Source organism: Periplaneta americana, chromosome 5 (genome assembly GCF_040183065.1).
Source record: "Periplaneta americana isolate PAMFEO1 chromosome 5, P.americana_PAMFEO1_priV1, whole genome shotgun sequence".
Taxonomy (NCBI): domain Eukaryota; kingdom Metazoa; phylum Arthropoda; class Insecta; order Blattodea; family Blattidae; genus Periplaneta; species Periplaneta americana.
In genome coordinates, this window is record NC_091121.1 from 423,987 (window position 1) to 441,945 (window position 17,959).

At 37.0% G+C, this 17,959-nt stretch overlaps 2 protein-coding genes across 6 annotated transcripts in view; one reads left to right on the top strand and one right to left on the bottom strand.

The window, feature by feature from the left end:
• Nucleotides 1-9,746: 9,746 nt before the first annotated feature.
• nito (RNA-binding protein spenito) lies at nucleotides 9,747-13,549 on the bottom strand. Its single transcript, XM_069825247.1, has one exon. It carries the CDS (start codon nucleotides 13,257-13,259, stop codon nucleotides 10,893-10,895), a length of 2,367 nt encoding a protein of 788 aa, XP_069681348.1. The 5' UTR covers nucleotides 13,260-13,549; the 3' UTR covers nucleotides 9,747-10,892.
• Nucleotides 13,550-13,706: 157 nt separating this feature from the next.
• LOC138699395 (polynucleotide 5'-hydroxyl-kinase NOL9) overlaps nucleotides 13,707-17,959 on the top strand; it is a 40,384-nt gene continuing 36,131 nt past the window's right edge. For 3 of the 5 annotated variants that reach the window (XM_069825241.1, XM_069825245.1, XM_069825243.1), the window contains exon 1: nucleotides 13,707-14,118. The gene's annotated coding sequence lies outside the window, so the exon portion shown is untranslated. Of the gene's footprint in view, nucleotides 14,126-17,959 lie in introns of all 5 variants that reach the window. The other 2 variants (XM_069825242.1, XM_069825244.1) reach the window with 1 other exon arrangement.

Genomic DNA, 17,959 nt, shown 5'->3' on the forward strand with positions numbered 1-17,959 from the left:
TTTAGTGAATCTCTCATAGCTTTATTTTTTTCTAGTAAATCTTTGCTGCATGTTCATGACAAACACTACAGACATCAGACATAGTTAAAGTTAGATCTGAAATAGTTAATATAAAACCTGTATGTTACTTCACACTATATGTTTTCAATGCTAACATGACCTGTTCTTGTTTCTGCAATGTTGACCAGTTAGGCGAGCTGGAACCGGCGTGCCTTTAGTATTAATATACTCCACTCCTGCAGCTCTGTATTTCTTTATTTTATTTTGAGTCCAAGCATTTTCATGTTTTTTTTTTTTATTCTAATTTGGCTTATGCTATCAGCAGATGATTCGTTATCTGAAGCTGAAGCCATTTTCAAAAAACTGATGTAGAACGCCCCTGCTGTCATCTAGCGACAAACTGCCGCAACTGCCTAATGGAGTACAAGAGAGGCCCAAGTGCCTGGAGTTGGGTCTCTCTTTGGTTCCGATAGATATTTCACATCACTTTAGCATGGTTAAATGTTGGAGTTGGGCCTCTATTTTTGGTATACAGATGCCCAGTAACGAAATCAATGCAATCGTATATCTAACTCGATTTCGATATAAAATGGAGTTGGGCCCCTCTTCGATTCCGGGTCTCAATTGTATGAGTGGATTCCTTTCTTAAATCGTTTATGAAGCATTACTGCAACTCCAGCTTGTCTTGAGGTACTCCACTATATTAGTATATATTCTTCCAGTTCTTAGAATCCCTTTAGATTCTTTTTGGTTTCTGTTACTATTATTGATATGTCCATGCCTTTTTCTTTCATTTTCTTTTATAGTTCAACTTCTTTGTGAGTGAGGCCTCTAAGATTACACGTTCCTATATTTAATGTATTCGCAATACCTGTTGTCTCAGGCTGCCTGTTTCCTTGGAGGATTTGGGTACTGAATTTTTCCCTGATAGCGCTACCAATGCTATGCAGAGTAGACCTTTGGTGGAGCTTCAGGTCTAGCTCCTTGATGTATTAACCCCAGCAAGAGGGTTGCCACTTCCACCTACTATTGGTTCTAGTTACCATTGTGATCTTCTTGTTTTTTTAACGATGCTGTATCAACTACTCGGTCATTTTGCGTCGATGGGATTGGTGATAACGAAATGGTATTTGGCGATGAGGCCGAGGATTCGCCATAGATTACCTGACATTCACATTGGTTGGGGAAAAGCTCGGAAAAAAACTCAAGCAGGAATCGAACCCGCACCCGAGCGCAACTCTGGATCGGCAGGCAAGTGCCTTAGCTGACTGAGCTAAGCCAGTGGCCGTCTTTGCTCTTGTTACCCCGAGCATGGGTCTCCTGTTGTCCCAGAACTGCCCAATATGGGTGCAATAAGCTTTTTACATGGATAGAGTGCCAGCCCATCCATAACCCCTTCTTTTTGTCTGGCTCCTCCCTTTCGACCTGGCCGGCAAGGCTACGCTACTGCCAATATAGCTCTTAGGATAAAAGGAGCACACAAACCACCTTGCCACATTAAAGCAGAAAGGGATTGAGGGGGAGAAGAGAAGACACTCCTCTATTAAAACAGCTTGGTGGGAAACCTTAGTGGACATAGACCCAAACTCAGATGGAGAAATCAAGTCCTCTTTGAGGGAATGAAGAGAAAGTACAGGAAGAAGCTTGTGAATGAGGCCAAAACTCTCCTTCGGTTTGAAGTGCCAAGGATGTAATATCTAAATCAAGTTCATGTCTGGTAAAATCTACATTGTGGTTGATGTGAACTGACTTTCTTTGCTTTTATTAATGTTCTTCTTTATATCCTTTTGTAACTTTTTGTGAGATTTTGGGATTCTATGAGTTTTGTATAATATTTTATGAAAACTTAAACTATTGCCTGAGGATCTGTTTGTTTGTCATAGGTAAGTGACTTGGAGAACTGTTGGTCTTGACATTTGTTATAAATTTGTAAGCTTTTGTATTATCTTTTCTATAATCCATTTTTGGGATGAATTTACTAAAACTCCTTTTTGCTGAAAGTACTGCTTTCTGTCACCAGTCTATAATAGTTGCCATTATATTTTCATCTCATGCTTGTTTTCTAGCTATATCAAGTCATTTTACTTACTGGCTTTTAAGGAACCCGGAGGTTCATTGCCTCCCTCATATAAGCCTGCCATTGGTCCCTATCCTGAGCAAGATTAATCCAGTCCCTACCATCATATCCCACCTCCCTCAAATCCATTTTAATATTATCCATCTACGTCTCGGCCTCCCTAAAGGTCTTTTTCCCTCCGGCCTCCCAACTAACACTCTATATGCATTTCTGGATTCGCCCATATGTGCTACATGCCCTACCCATCTCAAACATCTGGATTTAATGTTCCTAATTATGTCAGGTGAAGAATACAATGCGTGCAGCTCTGCGTTGTGTAACTTTCTCCATTCTCCTGTAACTTCATCCCTCATCACGTCATTTTAATTTTTCTAATTCCATTCAGGGATGTCGCTAGGTGGGTGAGGAAGGGTGCGCAAGCACCCCATAAAAAATCGAAGCACCCCTTTCCGCACCCCAAAGGGCAATTTATTAACAAAATACTAGGCATAAATTATTTTGAAGAACAAAAACAAACAAACAATTTCTTGGATGTGAAAAAACTACGTCCCATAGTGTATCGTAATGGATGTGATGAGCAATAATAATAATAATATTATTATTATTAATAAACAGATGTGTAGTATGCGCGCAAGTGCATGAAAGAACATTTTGGATTTTTATGTACCACATTTTTACAGCTCACACCCCCCTTGCTCTGATCCTGGCGACGTCATTGATTCCATTGCCTAGAGAAGTTTATTTATATTTATATATATAATTTTTTTTTATTATTATTATTTCAGCTTTATGTACCATATCCCTTTTTCATTTTCTGCCATTAGTATTGTTCTGCAGATATTTTCGCTACATTTTTCTGGAGAATCATTGATATCGAATGAAAGATTCCTTTGTAAGTGTTCTTTGAATTTATTCCAATTGGATTTCTTAAAGTTCCACTAACATCTTTTATTATGTCTGTATGTGGATTTCTGATTTAATGAAATAGAAGTGACAGTGATCCTGTGACCAAGTCCAGAATCTTCCATACCTTTCTGCCTGAGTTGTCATTTATCTGAGGACAGTAGAACTAGATCTGGGTTGGATGTCGTCCCTGATGAATGAAGGAATGTTGGTGCTGCAGTAACGGTGGGACAAGTCAGTGGTTTAAATGTTAAAGTGCAGTTTCGTTCATTACCTCAGCCACATGCTAAATTCAACTCAGCAACAATAATCAGCTTCAAATATCAAGGAATGCAGGATTTTCTTTGGAGAAATATAACATGATAGTAGTGTCCTTTGATCACTCTGCAGATTGGGATAATGATGTCAAGGCTTCTTCTCTTTCCTGAAGAAGTCAGAATCATTTCCTGTCTAATATCTCTTCCATTCACAGATGTCTTGAGCACCAGCAGGGAGACTTCAGTGGGCTGGAGCTCACCCTTAAGCTCCCAACATAAAAATGATGAATGTCATCAATTTCACTAGAAAGTAATTGTTTGAAATATTGCATAATAATGACTGTGTGATGAACTTTCCAAGAATAAGTGTTTATAAAGGTCTTCTTTGATTCAATCCAGTACAAAGAACGCTATAGTTAAAAGATTGCATCAGTTTCTATCGCCTCTCTTCCCATTGAGTTGACGGTTTATTGTTGCAAGTGTTGAGGGGTAATTAAAAGAATAAGCTTCCAATGGGCGAAGAAATGTAATTTTCACTTCGTTTTTCTCCCTAAAACTTGGCTCAACTACTAACTTTGCTTTTTCTCCTCACATAAGAAATTTGAGAATTTGTGTTCAGTGTATCATAAGGCTTTGTTTTTTTTTCTGTTCAGTCAGTCTTTTTAAATTTCTGCCCTAGCAATAGCACAGACACTGGCAGGTTTTATAGTAGTATTCCCTCATCCTTCCCTTATTTTGCAGTCAATCCCATATTGTACATCATGTCATTACAAAGTTTTTCCTTTTAGCATTAACTCCAAAAATACATATTCTAATCTATAAATACTTTAAAGATCAACCACGACTGTAATAAAAGAGGGGGGGGGAGGAAATGCCAAGTTTTATTTGAAAATACTTTAATTGTATTTGTCACACGTGCATACAAAATGAAATGTCATAAATTATTTGCATTGTTACAAATTGACATGTATATTTCGGAGCCAATTATGAATAAAATTGTGTTCATTTTATATGAAAGTATGCGAACTTTCTATACTTACCAGAATATTAAAAGCATCAACTTTAAACCACCAGTTCACTCAACTTAAAGCAGAAGACGAAAACCTGACTGACATATCACCAAAGGTTCCTTACTGTAGAAAATACTTGGAGAGATCAGGAACAAAAGCTTGATCTTGGATAAAGATTTTATTTATATATATATATATATATATATATATATATATATATATGTGTGTGTGTGTGTTAGATGCATACTGAGAACAAATCTTGTTTAAAAACTGTGTTATTCATAAAAGAGACTAGTCTTTTATTTTAGATATTATAGTTCGACTAACTTACCTTCACAGATGACCTCAATTCTGAAACTACAAGTAAGTTTGGCACTTTTGTTCGTGTTGGATTAGGAATATTCATATGATGACAAGGGAAATTGATAGCAGTAGTGATTTTTTTTATTCCTACACTAAAGAACGATAATATTAAATGCCAACTCTTAGTAGTTTAAATAAAGATAAATAAAAAAACCAGATGTGCCGTCAAACCAGTTTATTAAGTTGAAACTATACATTTTTGAGAGGGATGGGAGTTTTCAGGACCATCTTTAGGTTTTTTTATGATGTGCACAATCCTATTTCCAAAGTGGCCATAGCATCAACTGTTTTTTTTTTTTTTAATTTAAACTTAACTCAGAGTATACAATGTGCGGAAAAAAATACGTAAAATAAGTTTGAAAGCAAGAAGGTGGCACAAAGCTAAGTATTTTAAGAATAAGAACAAGTGATCTGATGTTTTGCTACGATACAGCAAGTGTCAGATCCAAAACCCCAGTTTTGTAATGTATTTGTGAATGTTTAAGTGAAAAGTAAACTCACATCAGGAAATATATTAATGGCAAGTCAGGAAACAAACTCTCCTATTGTATTCAACAAAAATGCATTTAATACAGAAACTTGCTACATTTTGGTTGGTCCAATAATGGCAGTAATCTTAAATCACTTCTTTTATCAAATGCTGTACCTTTAATGCGTAACAAATATTTAAAAGGAGCCCCATTAAAATTTTGAGACAATCAACATAATGGCGCATTGACATACTGTGAAAGACTCCAGGAGTGGTTTGGATCACTTCTGCTGCAGCCATAATGTGCTGTATTAAGTTTGCTCATCTTCGATAGATGTGCTATAAACCATGCCCCTTCATGGTACTACAAATGAACAAGTCGCATGATATCAAGTCAGGGGAAGGTGGAGGTCACGCTATGGAATCACCATGTGCGATCAACCTCTCACAGTTAGATGATTTCTGGCTACATGAGCAAAATGTGGAGGTGAGCCATCGTGTTGAAGCCAAAGGTTTTGTTTAACTGCAAGTGGCACATCCTGCAACAACTCAAGGTAAAATGTCCCATAAAAAAACAAACAAGGTACATGTACACATCCAATCTACAAGGTAACATGTAGGGGCCGATGAAGTTGTCTACAACGCCAACCACACTTACAAACTGCTCCTGCACAAAAACCTGTACACCCAGCGACTGTGAATGCTTGGGGCGAGGTTTATATGCACCCTATGCCAGTGAATTTTATTTACATTTGACACATTTCACAATAATAACTGCTTAGCTTCAATATTGATATACATCAATACATGCATCTCCATACTGAATCATCTGAGACTGCTTGTTCCTATTATTCTTAAAATACATAGTCTTGTGCCCGTTGCTACTCCCAAATTTTTCCACACCCTGTATGTATACTATCCATACTACTTGACAAATAATTCTGGAGTTCCAACATTCAAAGAAATTATAATCCTTCATGTAATGAGAAAGCATAGTGAATGCTGCTCTACATAAAAAAAGTCCACTTATGGTTTAATGTAATTAAACCCACTCGAACAATTTAAGTAATGGGAGATGGTAATTGTATCAGGACAGAAACTATTTGATCTGTAGTCAAATTTCCATTCTTTATTTAAAGTACTTACCTTACATGTAACGAAATAGTACACTCACTCCACAATGTAGCACTTTCTTCTTTTTCATTAATAAAAATGACTGCCTGATAAATTTATTGCAAACACAACCAATCAGAAAACAGATGCGCATTTTACCAATATTAACACCATTGTATACTCTCAACACATTTCTCCCCTGAAAAGTGTCCCAGAAAATTATTCACTACTCATGAAATCTCTGTAAATATATATCCCAAATCACATTTAATATTTACTTGTTCCAAGTTATTCATTTACTCAGTTTTCAAACTGACGACATTCGACATTCGCTTTCCTAGCTTAATTCAGACTCCAAATGAATATGGATTTTATACTTTTTAAGTTCAAACTAAAAGAGCCAGCACTAGTGAGCCAAGTCATGAGGAGTCTTACCTGTAATTCAGAGCAGTTGCTCCATTATGTTCTATGATGCATCGAGTTCTGGGACACACTGTACACGACGCAGCTTAGTTCAGAAGTTGGGCCAGGCCATAATGCATGCAGTAGTCAACTATCTGAACTTCGAGAAATTGTTAGATATACAGTAGCCTACAGCAATGCATTACTCTTGTTGAAACATATCTACCGAAGTACCAATAAGAAGACACATCGTACACCAGTAATAAGCAATACAGTAGAATCCTGATTATCTGTCACTCTATTAACCGATGGTAGATTATCAGACTGTCTTTCTCTCGCTTTCTTTTTTTGCTACAGAAATATTATATTAGCATGTTATTTTTTCTAGAGAGAGTTATTACAAGACTTTATTTACCCTTATACAATATGGTCTACTATTCAAGTTGTCATACTGTAGAACTTCTATATAAAATGTTTCACAGCTATCAGAAGAAATTGTGTTGTGCTAAGTATTAAAAGTGCAAATAACTTACAAGTTAGTGGTTTGGGGAATGAGAAACTGTGGCTCATCTCAGGATACGAGATTGAAGTCACAACTATGTGCAATTTAATAAAAGTCAAGGATGAAGTGTATATATAAAATATATAAATCTACAACATGAGACCTCCACTATTACTATCTTTCCACAGACAGCCATTGGTTAAAACCCCGTTGTTAACCATACTTAAATCAGTGAACTTCTGATCCACTATGTGTATTGAAAACAAGACATAGAGGAGTGAGCATTAGTCACTAAATTTACGAAAATCTTTTATGGTACGGATTATCAGATTTTTTTCGATTAACCGTTCAGCTCACCTCCTTCATTACCACGGATAATACTGTATTAGTGCAACAGTACCTCTATGTGTATTCAGGTAGGATTTCCTCAATAACGTCACTGCCACACTGCTTGCCAGACTACAGCAGAAGTGTACATAATAGCCTTTTTCTTCAAAGGCATTCATAAAATTAAGATTTATTCTTGTAAATCATTACATACAAAATTTTGTAAAAGTATGTATGTGTGTATCCAATGCCTACCCACTTCACTTTCCATGATTCGGGTTCCACATATTGCAGATAGATGCCACACTGTACATGATGTATTTTTTCTAAAAGTATTCTGATTAAAAAAGGCAGCAGTTGCCAAATAGAAAAATATGATAAGAGTGTGAGGCATGCTTGGAAATGGAAAGACACCCAGTCTCCCATGTATTTGGACTTTTTTTTCCCCCATGTTCGAACTTGCTCTCAGTTGACACTCCCCAGCCTGCACATGTATTGTCTCAATGTCACGTGTCCTTACTTTTCCAATTTACTTCCCTGTCATGTCAGTCAGAGCCCTTGCTTATACAAGAAAGGGCGTGTTTTTGAAGCGTTTCTTTTAAAGTTTCATAAGTTGGAAGTGTTGAAAGTTGTGTTATTAATATTTGAGTTATTCCGAGAGGTCTTTACAAAAAAGTGTTGTAAGTGCTTTGATAATGCCACGATATAAATACACAAAATCTTTATGTATGATTGTATACGATTACAAATTCCTGCAAGTTAAAAGGCAGTTTTTAATAAAATTCCCCGGTGTGCCTTCTCCACAAAAATAGATGGTGTATTTGCTTGTTAACAGGATCTCAATTAGAAGTGATGGGTAAACTAGTGTGTGCTTACCAAGATTAAATTGGGGAAAGATTAGAGTACCCTGAGTGTCAGCAAGACTGCATACACAGTTGAACGTTCATTACATTTAATTCGTGAAAACTTTGAAGATGGAGTCATTAGTGCAGGATTATGGTCTGCACAGTTCCCTGATCTGACTATGCGACTTTTTTTTTTATCTATGGGGAAACTTGAAAAATAAAAGTGTATAAGGCTAATCCTCACATATAGAAGAACTGAAAGATGGTATCAGGAGATGAACTGATGCGTGTGAACACCAATTTTCTTTGCAGATTTCAGAAATGTGTGGATGTACGAGAACATTATTTCCAACATCTCATGTGATAAGGTACGTGTTTATTGTGGTTGTAATTATAATTTTACATTATGTAAAATTTAATTAAGAAAAAGCCCAAGCCTGAGGTGCAGGGACAGTAGCCTATATGTGATTTCACCGTAAGCCACCAAGTTAACGAGGGAATCCACTGTACAGTACTATTATATAGTGAACTCATCTGATGGTTCCTTCAATATAAATATTGCTGCTGGCCTCATGTCCGTATTGTATAGTTAGAACAATGATCTCCCCCCCCCCCTCCCAATCATTTATAGCTTTTGTAAGAGGATTTTGTTACCTACAGTGGCTCCCCAAATTCATCGCAATGCTGGGCGGGCACCAGGCCTCACACACTGCCAAGATTCCTTTCTCAGAAGAACTGAAATTATTACGCTATGACAAACAGGGCATTACTCCCACAAAACAGTAATAGCCTAATTCTGAAATAATGTATAAATGGATTTATTACGAATTTTTATTAAAATGGTGTCAAGTTAAACTTGACATTTGAAATATCAGACCCAACTGATTGGTTGTGTCTGCTCACTTTGATTACACGGTGTTCACAACTCTCTTCAGCCACTGTAATGTTCCTTGCATGGCATGACATTCAGTTTTAGTACCTGAACTTGTCTGTGCTCTCTTCTGCTCATAATGGGAAGCATGTCTTGCACTATGGTTCATAAATTTAGCATTATCACTAAGAACAAAATTTTGAAAGCTTAAAACAAAGAAAGAGAGAGAAGTTTCCTAAACAATGTTGATTTAGTACGGTAGCCAGTATAACCGAATTTACAATTGTTGATATCAAACTGTTTCACTTTGCAGTGTGCAACTTAAAAAAAAAACCACATTAGGGAAGAAAATCACAACTGACAGAAGTCATAACATTTTGGATAGAGTTTGCATCACTAAGATGTCATGCCACGTTGCTGACACCGCACTATTCACTCTGGCCAGCAACAATTACACAAACACTACTACTTTTTGTTTCAAATTTTTTATCCAAAATGTTAGTTCAACAACACCGATAGAACTGAATTTTCTTGAAACACAATCTGCAACTTCCCATCACACAGACATATTCACATTAACTAGATGACACTGGGGTAAATAATTAGATTTTAAGTTGTCTGCAAGAACCTCTCTATTTGTCACAATGATGCATGGCACACACACACTGTACACAGATATCCAGGGTTAAAGAATAATGAACTAGAACAAAAGGATAATGAACACTTGTCATACAAAATTTAATCTTTAACCCTTGTGGACATAGCGCGAGCACAACACTAATACACCGTGCACTTACAAAACTTGCTTTACAACACTTACACAGACACAACTAACCGTCCAGTAAGTCCCGTCCCACTGCACTCTCACTCGCCACTGAACACTGTCCGACCACTTCACACCACTCGCAACACAGTCCAGAGGGTGCACGGCGTGCAGTGGGGGGCTGCTTAAGCTAACAAACCATAACATAACTTGAACCAGCACATCACCACAAATTATAGATTACTTCTTGCAGTATTTTTTGTTTCAGTTTTTTGAATCACAACTAATACATTGCAAATGACTTAATTGAGAAAATTGCAGTGTTATGAGAAATCATTACGAGAAATTGCAGTTTACTAGTAGACAGACTACTAGCAAAGCAAGTGCTTTATATTGTTTCAAGTCATGTATGATCAATTAAAACACTCTAAATGTGTGATCTTCACATTCACCACACACACTTTTAAATCTTCACAACAAAATTGTAACTTTTCACAATCACTAATATTATATAAAAACACTGAAACAGTTGCCAAAGGCAGAAAGAAAACCCTTACAGTCATATTTTCAATGTAGGTAAAAAATTAAAACAGCCAAACTTCTGGCATAATACTACCTTGCTCTTTTCTATATGAACACAAAACTTTTACTTAAAACATGATTATAACCATATCGTGACTCTTTCACTGTCTATAATATATTAACATAACCTTTTAAGTTACTCCAGATATAAAGAAGCACATCTATAAATTCGAGATACATTCTACTTCTACTCTGCTGCCACTTGTAACCTACACCACAGATATATTGCTCTTATGAGGCCTTCGTTTCATAATGCAGATTAGTAATCAGAAGCATAACTTAGTGCAATGAAATTTTCCTGAACACATCTAACAGCTGTCACAACATTGAGAAGCTAATGTGCATAATTTAAACAGATCCACATAACAAAAAAATTCATACTAATAATAATTATACTTGTTCTCATTTTTATGCACTTCCACCACGCACTACTACAATAACCAAGTGATCCTCCTTCAAGCCTTCCTCAGAGAGATTTGGTGCCGTTCGTTTCAAAAGGTCTGTAGAAAATGAACATGGTGGGAATGCATACAGAACACCTGTGGCTTCTGTATCCTTATTTACCAAGGATATGACACCAGCGGCTTCCTTCTGTTTCAGATATGAGACCAAATTTCTTAGGGGGCGTGTCTGAACAGAAGTATCATCGCTGGAGACCGAGGCAGTAGAGCCTGACAAACCAAGAAATATTGCATGCGAACTAGAGGAAGAAATACGTTTTGAAACATCTTCCAACTTAGGTTGGTCCAGGCGCAATCTTTGTGTGATGCGCAAATGATGTTTACCTTCATCATCCTTCATAAGACCTTCCACAATATCGGTATCACCGTCTGTGAGGTGAAACTTAGCAGGGAACAGAGAGTTCTTTAATATGAGAGCGCCCTGCCACACGGCTACACACTTACGCGCCAGTTCTGGCAAAGTGCGCGCGGACCCCATCATCCCATTACGCCTGCCATCTGAGCCTGAATCACTCTCCACAGAGTGTCTTCGGGGAGAGCGTGATCTGGACCGGTCTACTCCGGGCTCCCCTGAACCAGATCTTCTTGGAGCACGTGGCATCTCGTATTCCATTTCTGGTGGAGGTCTCCTGGACACCCAATCTGGTTCCTCTCTCATGTAGGCATCTCCAGGATATCCCCCTCCTCGATAACCTCCCCGTCCACCACCTCTTCTATCATGCCAAGGTATGGCACCCCCTCGACCTCGGAAACCGCCTCGTGGTGGACCATAAGAAAAATCCCCCTCAGTCCAGGGCTCGTAACCCGGCTCATAACCGAATTCTTCACGACCAGGCACCCTAACCCTGAAGTCTCCGCCTGCAGCCATATCTTCCGGAAATGGTCTTGGCTTGAAACCACTGAATCCTCCTGGCAAGACATCTGCAAAATCAGCACGGAGTCTGTGTTCTGGACCTCCTAGAGGAAATCCACGCATTTCTTTCACTGCAGCCTGTGCAGCATCAATAGAATCATAAAGAATGTAAGCACAGCTGTCTCCTTTTACATAGTCGATCTTCTTAATTGCACCAAACCTATCGAATTCCCTTTCTAACTGAGATATTGATGTCCATGGTCCAAGACCGCCTATCCAAATTCTTGTAGTAGGTGTAGCTTTCCCATAGCCAATTTTGCACTGAAATTTGCCGATATACTGTCCTGAAAGTTCAACTTTTGAACGATGTGCCATGTCTAAATTTTGGAATCTTACAAAAGCATATGCATTTCCTGTTCCAGGTGGTGGACGTTTAATATCAATATCTTCAACTATACCATAACGACCAAAGATTCTGCGAAGCTCTTCTTCTGAAATATTAATCTCTAAATTACCAGCAAACAAAGTTCTTGTTGCCAAAGGATCGTCCTCTGGAGGTACATGGTGCAAATAATTTGGAAATTTATCTTTCTTGTTATCAAATTTTTCAAAATGAGGATGTGGTTTAAAACCACCTGGAACAATATGTCTTGGCGGACCATAATGATGAGGGGGTCCTGGAGGAACATGAGGTGGACCATGATGAACAGGGGCTCTCATGAATTCGTGATGTGGGGGTGGTGGTCCCTCTCTACGGAACTCGCGGTGAGGAAGGCCTGGAGGAGGTCCATATGAACGTTCGTAGCGACTCTCGCTTGGTCGATGTCTCTCTGGACCTGGAGATCTAGATCGCTGATGATAATACCTATCATAATCTGGGCTAATACTTCTAGGTCTGCTAGGTCCTCTACGATACAAATCGCTAGAACTCCTACTACTTTCATATACAGCTTCAACCAAAGCTACCTTATCAAATAAAATTATTCTAGGTTTGTTATGTTTTGCATCACGAGCATCTTCTGAATTTCTAAAACATACATATGCAACCCTCTCATCAAGATCATGAGAAATTCTAACACTAAGATCTCCAAACTTTTTATATTCTCTATATAATGTATCTTTAATAACTTCATCGCTGGCTTTGGGATGCAAAGCACTGACACATAACACTTTATAACTAGGATACGATCTCTCCGACACTTCTCTTGAGCGTCCATAGTCGTCTCTGTGAGAACTCTCGGAGGGGTATCGACCCCTTGGGCTTGGCGACCTGCCTCGACTTCGTCGTCGAATCCGTTCAGGAGTAATTCTTTCATCCGAACTATCATCGTACCTTCCAATGCTAGATCGTGATCTCTTGCTTCGTGGTGGTGTGTCCCGATCTGAACTCCTCTTCATGTTGCGTATTTTCACTGTAATTCTCTGCCTTGGTTGTCTCTCACCCCTTGTAATTCCAATCATCAATCGAATATATCAAACGACAAACGGCTACTCCACCAATGGCGAATGTTGTAATGCACAAATTGTATCGTTCCGCGAGAGAATCTACACAAATTCATATATATAATTCACAAATTCTTAATTCTAAGACAGTTTTCGTCGTATACTTTTTAAATGTCACACGGATATAACATTTGTTTATAAATGTTTATGCACAATAAATTAATTCACACACATCACTTCTATCGGGAACTAACATCCGGTACTATTTTTAAGCGTCGGTACAACTACACTGTTGCCATGTTTATGAGTATGTTCCAAAACGCGCCCGTGCTTTCGCGAATGGACCAACGAGAATCAAAAGCCTTGGTCTGTTCATACGCAGCTGGCACTTTTCAAGTTCAAATTGGAAACTCACCTGCTTCTGCATCTGTTGCCAATACTCATAATGAAAAATAAATTGGGCTAATAAGGAATCCAGAAAAAAAAACACTCGTCAAAAAATGGATTTAATATTTACATTTATACCAAACAGTATGCTTCGAACTGAATTAACCACGGTCTCTAGATGTCGCGTCGATTGTCAAATTGAAACCATGAACGGTAACCATCACGAAACAAACACGGGAGCATGGATAAATATATAATTATATATCTGAGAGGATACATATATTATATTATATTATATATCCATCCATGACGGGAGTCTGTAGCAGCGTATCGAGCACAGCACAGCTTCAGCTGGCCAGCAAAGAAACACGCATCGTGGGAACCAGTGATACAGAGAGTGTGTGTGGTGAACAAAACAGCGACTTGTAAAGTTGGAAGTTGGAGTTGTAGCCGGGAACGGTGTGCGATATTGTGTTGAGGAATGCATGTTGTAAGTTGTACGTAGAATTTATGTTTTCTGATGAAGAAAATACTGAAAATATTGTACTCGAAAGATAAATAGATAGTCAGCTTAGTATAAAAAATAATATTTAGGAAAAAATTAGCGTTTAGATAGTTTCGACGATTTTGGAAGTAAAAATGATCGAATTTATAAGGGATTTCTTGCGGAGATGGATTTCAAAAGTTAGGATTTTATATGGAAATATTTCAAGAAAAGGAAATTATTCGTAAATGTAGTAAAGTACTTGTGAAATGAAAACTGTATGGTAATGGAAGTGCAAACGTGGTTTCTAGTGAAGGAAAGGAATGTAAGGACATAAAGCACGATACGATGTAATGCGAAGAACGCAAAACTTGTATTAATTCCATAACCACTGGAATATAATGAAGCACAACAAATAATAATGAAATAGACACAAAATAGGAAAATTTCAGTATACGGATTCCTCACTGACAATTGTCTTAAAATACTAAAAAGAGCCGATTTGTCTGCGTTTGTCGAATGCGCATCATCATGCTTACAAAAAGGCACTTTTCAGTGCCAATAATTTATTTAGTGTGCACAAGGTTGGAATTTTGAAGGAAGAGGGAAAGGAAGGAATCTGTTCTGAAATTTATCCGCCAATAATTTATTTTGTGTGCACAAGGTTGCAATTTTGGAGTAAGAGGGAAAGGAAGGTATCCGTGTTCTTAAATGTATTCCTATATTGTAACTTAGTTTCTGCATCGGCCATTATCCTGACATCACTCAACAAAAATCACCAGGCTTTGAAAATCCTGCATAATAATTGCCCGCTATACTTCAGAATACCACTAACCTAACCTAACTCGTCAGTTTCGTATATGCAAGGCATAGCCTGAAACTTTCGTGATGTCATTAAAGTTATGTTGGTATTACAGAGCCTCAGCTGAAGGTGTGGAAGCGAATTGGGAAGGGAACTAGCTCAGCGCGTTTAACCTTTAAATGTAATGATTAAGTTATTTGGTATAATGCATCGCAGCATAAAATAGACTATTTCTTGCATTGTGTAGTTATGATTTGTTTGTAGGATATCACTGTGGTAAATTGGTAGGAAATGTCCACTCTCCACCTAGTGATAATAAGGTGGTAAATATTAAGAATTTTACTATGGATATCACATTTCCTATTAAAAATGTTTGATTGATAAATGAAATTTGATGTGATCTAACGATTGTAACGTATGTCGATTTTGCTTTAAGTAATTAAGGAAATTCCGTCGACTTCCGTTCTTCGGTGCAGGGTACAAATTCAAGAAACAACTTAATCATCAATTTCCCTGGACCAAAGACTGTAGAAGTATTTTTGGTTTTCGATTATTTGATCCAGGGCGCATGCATTCTTTATTCACTGTTCAGAATCAGTCGTATCTGAACACATTCGACGTAACTATGTTTTATTTTTAGAATGACAAACGAGCTCGCTCACACACTGCTTGTATTATGCTACTTTGTTAGCATGTTCGAACATCCCTCTCCTTATCAGTTTTAATTCACAACTGCTTCATTGTGCACAAATTGTTACCGCCACAGTTTCAGTTCTTCCTAACCTGTTGGCTACTGAGTAAAAGTAGCCTAATTCTTTTCTGAGTAGAAGTAATTATTTTACAAGAAACTTACCTAGGCTACTGACATTTTCGTTTTCTAAGTGGCATTTTAATTGTTTTTAAGTTATGTATATATTTTTGAGTCTCGTGAAAAAACTAAGCCCAGCTCATATTATTAAGGGGGATTATATCTGAGATAATTCAGTGGATCTTTCTCTTATTTTGTACATAAATAAGTGGTACTTGGGCTCCTCATTTGGCATCGACAAATGTATAATTATCATGTTTGTTTATTATTTTTATTTACACAATTTAAAGGAAACAATTTGCTGCTGCTTTTCAAACTAAAAACATGATATCTCATGAACTAATTGTCCGAATTGTTTCAAATTTACAGTAAATCTGTAGTCATTCAAACTATAGAGGATGAATTACCTCCATAGAGTTATAAACAAAATTTCATAAATTCTAAGTAAATAATGACAAAATAAAAAAAAATGTAATTAGTTCGTAAACTTTATAACTTAGGAAGATCACTGTAGTCCATCCTCTAACACTGCATTTCTGGAGTCGGAAATAAAAAAGAAACTTAGAACCTGGCAAATAGTTGGGGAGATACTAGCCTATGTTTTTTCTCTTATGTACAGTAGCAGCAAATTATTTCCTTTAAATTGTGTAAATAAAACTGATAAACAAATATGCTAATTATAAATTAGTTGATACCAAATGAGAGCCCTAAATACCACTTATCTGTGTACAAAATAAGAGAAGGATCCACTGAATTATCTCTTAGATATTTAAAAGTTTGTGAAAGGTTTACAATCTGCAGCACAGCTACAGTATGATCCCCCTTAAAGCATTCTGACCTGATTTAAATAGTATTCTTAGCTTTTGCTTTCTTAGATAATATTCACTAATTCAAGAGGGAATATGTTAGTGATCTCACCACTAAACAAAGAGCTGCAGAAGAAAACTATGGAGTATATAAAAAAAGGGGGGGGGGAGAAAACAGAACGAAATATTGCGAAAGATAAAGGTTACCGGTATATCCGAAGTGAATCTAAGGCTGAAACCCAGTGACAGTTGTACTGAACAACTAGAAGTGAAATGAAAATTGATCATTTTGTAAAGTTCATACTTTACATCAAAACATGAAATCAGTGAAACACTTCTTGTGCATATTTAGGGCCTACATGATACAGTCCACGTGGTATGAAGAACAAGGCAATCTTTGATATGTAGAGAAAATAGAGTTGAATTTTTTGTCAGGAAAATACTTCATTAAAGGTGTTCACAATGCTGCAAATTGTGTTGAGGAAATAGTATCAACTGACCAAACGCAATGATTGACCGAATAATCAATACAAGCAACTGTGCATATTGTGCGCATTTAATCTTATTATTATCAAAACTATCTTCAATAATATAACCAAACAGATTGTAGTTTTGGGAGTACCTCCCAACATCAGGTGGCAATGACATTACTGGCGATGACTTGTAGACAAATAGAAAAGAACGACGTTTTCGAACATGTAGATGAAAAAATAACAATAATATGAATAAGCCACTTGGTGGTTTATAAATGCAAACTATTGTACAATGGGACTAATAGCTCCGTTGCCAATGTCTAGGCAACTGTTATTGTACAGTGGTTTGAACATTTAATTTCTGCTGTAACATGTTCTTTCAAATACCATTTATTTTTGCTTTCTCAGTATATGATATGTTACTGGTACTCTCACAAATATTGTCGAGCTTCCATTTTTACAATTTGTACGACCGAAGAAACTTGCAAGTTTCAAATTATTAATATGAACTAAATTTACTTATTTTTCGTTTAGCCAATGTTCTGTGCAACATAAAATATTTATATCTTGTAATTCATGGCAGACTAGCACTTCTGATTCATTTAACTAATTTTTAATGTTTTGAACATTTTGATGTATTAATGAATTTGTGAAATGTTTTGTGGTATTTAGTTTACCAGAAGTCTTTATGTCAAATGCAGTTACACTTACAATTTTGTCAATAGGTGCAAGTAAAAATTAACAGAGTAATTTAAGTTTGGTGAACTTTATGCCTTTTACATTCATAACTGCTTCAAGTGACAACTGCCAACTTCATTACAAAATGATCCATGTTTCGTATTACTCTCTGGAAGATTCCATGCCCATCTCAAGATATGCCCAGTAGGCTCATCCTCTGTTTCGTATCCCCTTCCAATCACTCACTGCAAGATAACTTGATGCGACATCGTAGTGTCAA